Source organism: Apium graveolens, chromosome 11, assembly GCF_009905375.1.
Source record: "Apium graveolens cultivar Ventura chromosome 11, ASM990537v1, whole genome shotgun sequence".
Lineage (NCBI taxonomy): Eukaryota > Viridiplantae > Streptophyta > Magnoliopsida > Apiales > Apiaceae > Apium > Apium graveolens.
In genome coordinates, this window is record NC_133657.1 from 91136151 (window position 1) to 91147982 (window position 11832).

At 35.4% G+C, this 11832-nt stretch overlaps 1 protein-coding gene across 4 annotated transcripts; it reads left to right on the top strand.

The window, feature by feature from the left end:
- Positions 1-298: 298 nt before the first annotated feature.
- LOC141697228 (type I inositol polyphosphate 5-phosphatase 2-like) lies at positions 299-6016 on the top strand. Of its 4 annotated transcripts, XM_074501504.1 has the most exons (11): positions 299-456; positions 560-698; positions 830-928; positions 1064-1151; positions 1275-1379; positions 1484-2438; positions 2937-3121; positions 3629-3737; positions 4167-4312; positions 4637-4856; positions 5712-6016. In XM_074501504.1, exons 1-10 carry the CDS (start codon positions 427-429, stop codon positions 4851-4853), a joined length of 2073 nt encoding a protein of 690 aa, XP_074357605.1. In that variant the 5' UTR covers positions 299-426; the 3' UTR covers positions 4854-4856; positions 5712-6016. The 4 variants fall into 4 exon arrangements, with proteins under 4 accessions (XP_074357605.1, XP_074357604.1, XP_074357607.1 ...); XM_074501503.1 differs by lacking the exon at positions 5712-6016 and having other exon boundaries at positions 4637-4886; XM_074501506.1 differs by lacking the exon at positions 5712-6016 and having other exon boundaries at positions 2937-3019; positions 4637-4886.
- The last annotated feature ends 5816 nt before the right edge of the window (positions 6017-11832 follow it).

The following is an 11832-nucleotide window of genomic DNA, read 5'->3' on the forward strand; positions in this document are numbered from 1 at the left end:
GCATTAGGGCCGGATAAAAATGTACCAACACCTTATCTAGTTCATTAGGAATACACAACCTGTTTTCGTAACTTGAAATATTTTAAGTTAATATTTTTTTTCAAGTAATATCAGAGATATAAAATTGAAGATAAAAAAATATTTAAAAAATAACGTGTTATTGATGGTGCGGTGTTATGACATGTTTTATTGATGGTATCGGCAAATGTAATCGATCATCGATGTATCACACTTTTTTGCATACCTTTTTAAACCGAATTAGGTAACTTTAACAATTTCTTTTATAAAATTTAGTTATTTAAATATACATACTTTTTAAGAACATTGCTACGTATATGTTGTCTGTAAAGTAGTTGAGTTAGTGTCTTGTGATATTATTGTTTATAAGCTTTGCATTATTGTTGTATTGTTTTTTACTCTGGAAGGATGAAAGCGCAAAGAGGAAAGCGTTCTGAGGTATTTTGAAGGTGCTTTTTGGTATAGTTTGTTTTTGAGATTTTGATTTTGATGTGGATTTCAGACTTGAATAATATATTTGAATGACTACCTTAACATGTAGGCCTCCTGGCCTTCATCTATGATGAAGAAATGGTTTAACATTAAATCTAAGAAATATGAGTGCGACGAAGATCGAGTCGACACTGATGCTGAGAGAAAGGAGACTGAGAGGGAGGACAAAGAGGACAGAGACAACGATGGTACCTTTTATCTTTTGGTGTTCTGTAATGCAGTTTTTGAGTAAAATCTTGAGTTGTTTGAGGAAGGCCCTTTCGAGGATCCATCTTATACTAGTATTCTAACATATTCTTACATATTTATGGTCTTCCAGCACGCTATGTTGAGGATATGCAGCGGCATGATGCTGAGGAGGATCTTCCCAGTACAAGGCAGCAGGGAAACCTTTCTCAATCCCCGTGTGAAACTTCAGGTTTTGTCTCGGTAATTCATTAATTTTCTTTTAGTTTCTGTGCTATTGATATAGATTCGTATGATTTATGTTAGCACCAGAAAATTTGAGATGATAAATACTTTAAAGTTAAATTTGACCATATCATATTTTTAGGGACACAATCAAGACGCCCTTACATCAAACATAGAAGAGGGAAATCAGAAACTCTGCGAGCACAGTATATTAATACGAAAGATGTGAGGTTAGTCCTTTCATCATAACTTTATAATCCACTATTTATGTCAGTGCAGGAAAGATTTACTTGTTTTGTTTTTAATGTTTTGGTATAAGTATAACTGTTTTGAGTTTGATTGCATCTTCTTAGGGTGACAATAGGTACTTGGAATGTTGCCGGAAGACCTCCACACGAAGATCTAGAGATTGATGAGTGGATCAGCATGGAAGAACCATCAGATATCTATATTCTTGGGTATGTACATCGAATACATATACATTTTTAATCCTTTTCAGTCATAAAAGGCTAAAGAAGACTAGTGATGGCAATTTCATAAATATATATTTAATGATTTATAGTTTCCAAGAGGTGGTTCCTTTGAGTGCCGGAAATGTTCTAGGGGTAGAGACTAGAAGGCCAATACTACAGTGGGAGTCTGTCATTCGTAGAACATTAAATAAAACCTTTGAACCAGACCCCAAACTGAAAAGCTACAGTGCCCCACTGTCTCCAGTATTCCCACTGTCTCCGGTATTCCCGCTCTCTCCGGTTATCAGGGCTTCTGCTGCTGTTGATGATCTTTTTGCGGAAGTTGAAGGAATTTCCGCACTAGAGTTGATACCTGAGGAGTCATCAAACATCGGTAATGCAAATGATTCTACTAGCCAAAAGGTGGACGAAATCACTGGTGCTGGAAAGAATTTTCGCTTTCAAAGAAGTCATAGTATTGATCAGTATAGTAGGCTAAATTGGCCTGAGCATCCACTGGATGCAACGTCCCAGCTTCTCTTGTCAGGAAAGAAAATTTTACAAAGAAGTTATAGCATTGATCAATATAGTAGAGTGAACTGGCCTGAGCGTCCACTAGATGTAACATCCAAGGTTCTCCCATCTAGTGCCAAACTGAGACAAGTATTGAGCATTAGCAGTTCAGCTAGAGTTCGTTCTGAATGGGTGAAGAATGCTCAAAATTTCAGTTCTCGGTATAATGCAGCCGGTCATGGTAGGTCTGGTAAAATTGGAGTGACGTGGACGAATCTGGAAGATCAATCCAAAGTGCATGGATCTGTTGCCGATGTTTTAGATCTGTGCCCAAACGTAGAAGAGCATTCTGTTGACATGCCTGAGCTGGAACATGAAAATGCACTTTTAGAAGATGGAGTAAAATCACGCCTTAAGTATATTCGGATTGTGAGTAAGCAAATGGTAGGAATCTACATCTCTGTTTGGGTCCGCAGAAGACTGAGAAGGCATATAAATAACCTAAGTGTCTTGCCAGTAGGGGTTGGGCTTATGGGCTACATGGGAAACAAGGTAAAGCTCCTTTCACTATGAGTTTTATACACCTATATCTTTATGACATCAATGTACTTGTTTGATGAAAACACGGTAAATCCACTCATGGAACTAGAATGCACAGAAAAGAATAGGTTGAGAGTGTAGTGTTCACTTACAATTTATGCACAGAAAAGAATAGGTTGAGAGTGTAGTGTTCGATTACAATTTACACATCGATAAACCATGCATGTTAACTGTTTTGAACGATAGCTTTTTAATTATATATCTATGAAACTACAAAAGCTTCATTTCTCATACATTTTGTAGAGAGTTTGTAGTTTAGTTCTTTTTCTTGCATCACATATCAGATTAAAATGTGGCCATTTAGAAGTATTGTGACTGGCTACTTCTGGTGATACCCAGTTGTTAGATATCTCAACATCTTATCATTACATTTGTTCAAGTCCTTCTTGCCTTATAGGCAAATACTGGTTGACAAACTGAATATTCACTTTCTGATTGTTTCTTGGGCAGGGATCTGTGTCTGTTAGTATGTCGGTTTTCCAGACACGGCTGTGCTTTGTGTGTTCACATTTAGCCTCTGGTCACAAGGAAGGGTATGAACAAAGGCGTAATGCAGATGTGTATGAGATAATAAGACGCACTCAATTCTCATCTGCTTTTGACATTCACCAACCACTGACAATTCCATCACATGAGTAGGCATTCTGTTTCCTGAAATCTGTCAAAAAACTTGCCAGTATTTTTGCTGCATCACAATTTTTTTAACAGTTAATAGTGATCTGAAGTGAAGGCATATGATCTAATGAGAAAGATTAGTTTTACATAATGTAATATTTATAATTTTTGCTACAACTAAGTATATCGAGAAAAATAGATTTTTTTAGATCTGTACATGTACACATTGAGGCTTGCAGTAAGAGCAACCTGAAGTCCTCTTGTTTCCCAGTATCCTGAGTTTGTAGTTAAGTAATATGCTGTAGGTAACTCATGTAGAGTCTGTAAATTTGGTTGACACAGAGAAAGAGATATGACATGTTATTTTGATCCTCTAAAATTTTAAGAGGAACTAAAAGCTGTATTTATTTAGTGGTCGTCCTGTTAGTATTGTAACTTGAATATTGATGGGTCGTTGCCATGATAAGTGATAAGTTATGTTAAAGATTTTTTGCTAAAACTTTTCTGACCACGTGCTTTGTAAACAGTCAGGTTTTCTGGTTTGGTGACTTAAATTATCGTATAAATATGTCAGACTCGCGGATAAGGAAACTTGTTTCCGCGAAGCAGTGGAATGAACTCCTCAATAGCGACCAGGTACAACTTTGTACAAAAAATTCATATAGTAAGTTTATTTATATAAATTTTTCCTGGTCCGAGTGTAAAATTAGAAAGTAAAATACTGCTTTTGGTAGTTAGGAACTGTTTTATATGGATCGTGGTTATAACATTTGGCCAGAGTTGTTTCCATATTTTATATAAAAGCTTCTGTGCGCACAAGTAAAATGCTTGGAAATTGAAAATATCAGGTCCAAATCTATAAATAAGTTGAATTCCTGGTAGATAATATGGTGGTGTTGTATCTATGATTTTAGCTTGAAAATGATGTGTTAGCTAACATATAAGTTTTGGACATTCCGCTCGTGTTCTTTTTGGGATGATAAACCACACTGGTTTCCTTGTTTATGCTAAATTTATCTTGGTATGAGTCTATGGGAATATGAATGATGACATGACATATTTCAGCTAAATAATGAACTACGCAATGGAGTATTTGATGGATGGAAGGAAGGACATATAAACTTTCCGCCTACTTACAAATATGGTATCAACTCTGATGTATATGTTGGTGAAAATCGAAAAGAAGGGGAAAAGAAAAGATCTCCAGCATGGTATGTCATACTTTCGTTTAATCTCAAACATCATGAAAATTCGCTACTGATAAGCTGCAGAGAATATTATTTTGTTGGCTGAAAAATGTTGGACCATTTTTATCTGTTCTAAAATTATCAATGAAGTTGAATCAAGATTTCCATAATCATCTCTTCTGGTTTCGCTGGGTTACTTTAAGATTCAGTTAATGTAAATTAAAACTTAATCAAAGGGGTTTAGTTGTTTGTAGTGTCTTGTTACAGAGACATAATCAATATACGTGTGTTAAACTGACCTAAATTTCTTAATGTAAATAAAAATTTGAACATGTTATTACTATATAGGTGTGATCGCATATTGTGGTTAGGGAAAGGCATAAAACAGCTTTCATACAAGCGAGCGGAAATGTGGATCTCTGATCATCGGCCTGTCAGTTCAGACTTCTTGATTACAGTTGAAGTTTTTGAACATCATAAGCTTCAGAAGGCTCTCATTGTCACAAGTGCAGTAGTACACCCTGATGACATATTAGAAATTGAAGACTTAGAAGTAGAAGACTGAGAAGTAAGATTTCCGCTTTGAGTTCCCCTAAAGGTATAATAATGCAATATCTAATCATGTCTCAGTTGCAAGTTAGCCTGAAACTCTAGCATGAAATAAGCATTCTAGATCATTTAATATTTTTAATAATCATATTCAATACTTTGATCATTAAGAAGATAAGAAAAGCAATTTGAAGGAAAATTGTGTAAGGAAGAAGCTAAGATTAGTTAAGCAGGCAAGTCTTTCACTTTGTCCAGTCCTCTATTTCAGGATCCCTCAATTTGTTGTTCAGTGCTTTGATAGAACCTTTCTTCACTATTTTTTAGTATCCTTAATGTTGATATTTTGTAATTCTTGTGTATTTCCTTCTAAATAACATGAATGAAATTTCCTCTTAACTTTGAGATTATGGCAATTCTAATTGTTGATGACATTGAGCTTGATTTGAAAGTAAAAGTGAGCTTATGGTTGAGCAACAACAATCATCTCTTCTTACTATGTTATTTTTTTGTTGAGTTAATTATATACATATAGCACTCGTACTATGTTTTTTGTTAAGTTAATTATTATACAAAGGCAGCCATATATCGTTTCAGTTGATAATTACTAAAAGAGCATAAAACCCCAATCCCGATTAATGGCTTAAGGGATCTAAATGTATGGCTAAATGATGGTAATAAGCCACTAGTAATGGATTATGTACATGCAAGTTACGAGAATCATGGCCACTAGAGTTGATCACTCTATTAGATGAAGTTTAATGTTGACCATACACTCTTTTCTTTACCAGCCTATAAAACCGCCATGTTCCTTCTATTTTTTTCACTGCACTTCTAAGCATACCAATGCTCATATTCTGTGGTTAAATGTTTTCAGAAAAAGAATCTCAGCATCCAACCAATATAGTTGGGGAAGTTTCAGGAAAGGTTGGGTGGAATAGCTAGGTTTTTTTTCTCTGGAAGGCATGTGAACATTCGAAGTCGGGAATCTTATGAAAAAATGCCATAGGATTTAATTTGTTAATTTGTGTAATTGTGGTATCAATGTTACTAAGTTTATGGTAGTTATAGCCTTGTAATTTTTTTAATAGTTGCTGCTATGTACAATAGATCTGGAGACCCATTAAACTATGACTTATGTACTGAGTTAATACATATGAAAGTTATAGTTCTTTTGTAGAAGTATCTTGTTGTTCATTTAGGCAGTTACAAGTTTTTCATGCTAAATAGGCCGTTACAAGTTTGGTGTCAAAGCTATAGCTTATTCTTCCCAGGTCTAGGAACATAAGCACGAGTGTGTGGAGGGTTAGTGATGCAGGGGGGATGCTAGTATGATTAATTTAAAACTGTCCTTTGAAACGTGAGAGAACTAGAATTGATAACACATTATGGACGATAGTAGAATACAACAAGACACGACAAGTAAATGAGTTTTGTTCATTGTTTGTTTTCTTATCTTTTAGAATTTTGTTGGCGGTGATCATAGGATTGATTGTCTTTCGATAAGTTTGATTATACAATTGATTTTGGTTGAGGGGGAAGTGAAAGTGAAAGTGAAAGATCCGGCCATTTGGCGGCTCTGCAACGAAAAAGGAAAGAAAAGAAAATAATATTGGTCAGAGGGCTGTAAAATAGGCCATTCAGCAAATTCCCTGCCGCAGGGGTGCTGTATAGATAAGAAATTCCAAAAGCATGTATCCATGCAACAAGCATCTGATAGACATATAGTAGTACCCAAGAGCAGTGGCGGCGGATCAAGGATTTTACAAAGGAGGGGTTTCATTAGTATAAAAAATTTACCGAAGTCCATGCCACGGAAGAGGAAGATCAGGCGCACAACAGACCAGCAGCAGAGCAGCGTTGTAAATTTTTTTGTAATCTTTTCACTTTACAGTAACAAGTCCGTGCGTGTTCAAATTAAGAATTAGTGGTTTGGCTGGGTTCAAATATACTAATGGACTTGGCTAATATTTAAAAGGGTGGGTTTATACAAAATATGCCCAAAATTTATATAGGAAATGGGGATATTACGGACTCAGGGGTGGGCTGAAGCCCCCGAGCCCCATCTACATCCGTCACTGCCCAAGAGAATGCATTAACAGTTCACCCACCATACAAAACTAGTATGTGCCTCGCACGGGCCTAGCAATATAACGAAATTCGATGTATAAATTTTGCCCTATGTAATCACGATAGATAACTTGCGCATTAAACCTTTATGTTGTCAAATTCTATAGACATATAGGGTTTCAAAATAATTGGTGTCTATTCAGCTTCTATCTCTTTGTGGATGTCTGGTAGTAGGGTATTAGTACAACGAAAGTTGGCGTTTACTAGTTTCGTGTTACCTGATTAGGTGTCATCACTATCACATGCTAAAGTTAAGAACAATGACTTTGAATGAAGTATTTAATAAAGTTAGAATCTCATGTTTGTCTCATATAGTTAATTAAATCATTTTTATTGTTAGTTAATTGCATCTTAATTTAATCTTAGTTATAAACATCTCAACTTGTTATTGTTTTAGCATTGAACGATAGCCATATCATTGTTGCATAAGTGTATAAATTGAAGTTAATCTAAACCAGTCTCTGTGGGAACGAATCTGATTTATATCTTATATTATCTGCAAACGTGTATACTTGCGTGTAATTTTAGAGCGTGTTTTCGCCCTAACAAGTTATAGTTATTGATCTATGTAAGGCATATGTCATAGCCTATTTGTATATTCGAGGATTTAACTCAACTCAAATAAGAATGTAATAAGTAAATAGTGGATCTACCGTCAAAGAGATCTCACAAAGTAACATCTGTCAAAGGATTCGGAAACAACGTTCATCTACAGACTTGAGGAATTAATTCACTGGAAGAAGTTCAAGAAATTGATCAAGCCTCAGTGATATAAATCAAGATTGTGGATTTAATCAAGTGACAGTAATCTCGTCAGGGTATCAGATAATTACAGGGATTTAATCTGAAGAAAATCAAGTATCAAAGTCAAGACATGAAGAAACGTCACGGAAGTTAGTCACTCATGAACCAGACAGTACATCGAGTGTCAATATTGAAGTGGTGGAATTGATTCATAATTCTCAGTGATTTTCAGAAGAATGGTTGTTGCTCAAGATTAGTATTATTTCTCTATTAATTAATTAAGTCATATAATTTAATTAAGAAAATAAATTATATCTGCAAAGATTAATTTATTGATTAATTGAATTAATTGATTAATTAATTCTGAATTAATATTAAGGATTTTCAGAATTTTAATTGGATTAAAATCTGTTTTAAATCAGCAAGACAATTGAAACTGAACTAGCATGACAGTCTGGATTGTCATACCGATTGTCATGCCAGGTCATTTCAATTGTCTCACCGAAAGTTCTACTGGAAGGAGATAGTCTTGCTAGTTCAATCAGATTGTCATGCTAGTACAACAAATAGTCATACCGAAAGTCATACTAGTACAACTGATTGTCATACCTAAAGTTCTACTGGTCCAACAGATTGTCTTGCTAGTTCAGCCGATTGTCATTCCAGTTCAAGTGATTCTGTTGATTGAATTATAAAGACAGAAGCAGTAGCAGACATTCAAGACTAATATACAGAACACACTTATTCAAGAACAAAAATAAAAGAAGCAGAAGCAATATTTCATCTTTCATCTGCAAACTTCAAGATCACAATTTCTAGTTTTAAAGTTAAATCCAAACCACTAGAAATCATTATCTTGTTCTTGTGTAACTATCTAGCGGATCAAAATCCCTAGAACTTAATCTCAAATTGCGTTTAGCATTTGAATCTTTTTATTACAAAAATAGAAAAAGTTCATGTCGAATTTATTCTAGATTTGTGATAATTAATTTGAGATTAATTTCTTGTAATCGATACAGTTGTTGTAACACCTTTCAAGTTTAATAATATTCTTATTTAACTTGAATTTTGTTTCACATTTTTATTCCACATTTAATTCGATTATTCGGTACTGTTTTTATTCAACCCCCCTTCTACAAACACATTGGGACCTAACAATTGGTATCAGAGCCTTCTGATTAACGAACAAATCAATATCCTAGACTTTTGTGATTTTTCAACTCCTTGAATTTTTATTTATTCAAAAATTCATAATGACTTCACAAAAAGTTGGAACCGTTAAAATTCCATTATTTGATAAAGAAAATTATATCATGTGGAAGAAGAAGATGCTATTATTTTTACAAGTTGCAAATCCCAAATATCTGAACTTGTTAAAGAAGGGTCCAAAAACTCCGATGGTTATTGAACCAGAGGTGATAGTAGATGATGTTGTGATTACCAAAACTAGAACCTATGCAAAAGAGCCTGAAGATTTTACTCATGCTGAAAAGGAAGAAGCCTCCTTGGATGCCAGCCTTCAATTAATTTTAACTGATTCCCTTGATCCCTTGATGAACAGACATGTGATGAACTGTAAAAATTCTAAACATATGTGGGAAACTATTGAGGTGATTAATGAAGGCACAGAGGAAGTTAGGGAGAACAAGCTAGAGATCCTAACCTCTGAGTATGAACATTTTAAATCAAATCCAGGAGAAGGAATTACTGAAGTGTTTGAGAGGTACAATGCGTTGATCAACAACCTGAACATAAATGGAAAATATTATTCAATCAGGGAGGTCAACAAAAAGTTCCTTTTAACACTGCCAACTCATCTTGAACATAGAATCACTGCCATAAGAGAAGCTAGAGATCTGAGTGAGATTTCTTTGGATAGACTCTATGGTGTGTTAAAAACCTATGAGTTGGAGCAGATTCAGCAGAAGGAAGTCTACGGGAAAGATAGAATGGTCAGCACATCTACTGCTCTTGTAGCTGAAGGTCAACAACAACAACAATCTCAACAGTTAGAGAGAATGGTACAGTTTTCCAAGGCTGAGGAAAATGTGTTATTAGCATAATATGATCCTCCTACTACAAATCAATCCAGTGATGATTTTTACTCCTTGGAAGAGCTGGAGCAATTGGAAGATGAGTCAATGGCCCAAATTGTCAAGAGATTCTCCAATGTCAGATTCAAGAGAAATCCCAAGTTCAAGTACAAGTCCAACTACAACAGATTCCAGACAGGTGGATCTTCATCCTCTAACACCAGCAGTGGTGGATACAAAACAGGGATGGTTGATCGGAGCACCATTATATGCTATAACTGCAATGAGTTGGGACACTTTGCCACAGAATGCAGGAAGCCAAAGCAAGTAAGGAAGAACTCTTATGATTCAAATCAGAAGAGTAACTCTGAAAGGGCTTACCTGACAAAGGGAAGAAGCTAAGATGATACTGATAGTGAAGATGAAGAAGAAGGGAATCTTGCTCTTATGGCTATTGATAGAAAAGCTTCATCATCAAGAAAAGAGGTAAAATATACTGATGCTGAATTATTTTATCATCTAGGAGGTTCCTTAGATTGTGCTCGTCGTGATAATGAACTGTTATGTCAATAGATCAAAGACCTTGAGAAAGAGGTCAATGAATTAAGACTTGTGCACATTAATCAAGACAAGTTAAAAGAACAAGTATCTTTTCTAGAGAATAGAGTTAACTGTTATAGACAACTCGAAACTATTCTCAAAGACAAGATCACCGGTCTTGAGACTAAGGTTAGAGCCTACTTTAATTCTTGTTCGAAGGCTAAAGAGTTCTACAGTAAGCAAGTTGTTAATCAAACATCTGGAATAGGTTATGATTACAATGCTGCTATTGGAGAATTAGGCATAAACTCCCCTCCTCATGTTTGTGCTAAAGGTAGGGAAGTATCACATGTGCTTAAGGGTGTTGATAAACCCCTTTATAAAGCATCAATTGCTGAACCATTTGATGCGACCTCTTCTGTATTCAAGAAGAAATACGTGCTGAAGATTATGCTAATGAGAAGGTTGTTTCCAAGCCAAGTGTGTCAAAAGTTCCAGTCAAAGTTGTGAAAGCAACTGAGACTAACTCAGACACACATGAGTTGGATAACAAAAATGTCATGTCTACCATGCATAAATTGCCTGCTGTTAATCACTCTCATAAAGCATGTGGTGTTGCTAATTGTATGTCTTGTGCTTTTAATTTGATGTATGCTTATTTTAATGGTAAGCATGTTTCTAGTGATAAGACTACTCCTCGTCAGGATGTGAATAATAAGAAGCATGATAGGTCTAAGACTGTTAGTCCTTCTAAGGCTAGAAAGGAGACATTTGTGCCTAAGCCTAAACAGAAATTTGTTAAGGCTGTTTACAAGGTCAAATGTTCAGTCATTGAGAAAGTTGAGACCATTAAAATTAAAAATTTTGTTTTGCCTGACAAAGGACAATTCTACAAGTATGTTGGGCCCAACCAAGTTTGGGTTCCGAAGAAGGTCTAATCCATTTGTAGTGCAGGGCATTAAACAGGTGGAACCGGTAGTGTGGATTCTTGACAGTGGATCATCAAGACATATGACTGGAGATAGAGCCCTGCTATCAAATGTGGTTGAGAAAGCTGGCCCACTGGTTACCTTTGGAGATAACAACAAAGGTTTATCTGAGGGATATGGCTGTTTGTAAGCTGGTAATATTATCATTGAAAATTTGTATATTGTGCTAGGTTATTATCAGGAAGCAGTATCTAACATATAGCACCAGTGACGAGACTTGAGAATATTACGACATATCACACACCTGATGCACATTACACTTGGAATTGGACTCTAGTAAGATGTGTACAAGTGTACTCCTGGTTGGTGAGTCAAAAGAGGAAGTCAGTGCACCACAGTTCATGGACTTTGCAGCTGCAGATCTATTGGACTATGCAATCTCTTCTTCACAATCTTACTTCAGGTTGGTATGAACTAGTGTACTACTCAAGCAATCGTCAAGAACATGGTATGACACTCTAACTGAAGTTACAATTTAATATGAACTAGTAGAGTCGTCATATTAATAACTCTCTTATCACTAGGCACAAACATATTGTTTTATATGTGCAGTGAGTTTTAG

Bases quoted from the DNA above. Each gene is read 5' to 3' on its own strand.
- LOC141697228 (XM_074501504.1), top strand. From the start codon at position 427: ATGAAAGCGCAAAGAGGAAAGCGTTCTGAG. The intron at 699-829 runs GTACCTTTTATC...ATGGTCTTCCAG, and splicing joins AGAGGACAGAGACAACGATG to CACGCTATGTTGAGGATATG. The intron at 1,152-1,274 runs GTTAGTCCTTTC...GCATCTTCTTAG, and splicing joins ATTAATACGAAAGATGTGAG to GGTGACAATAGGTACTTGGA.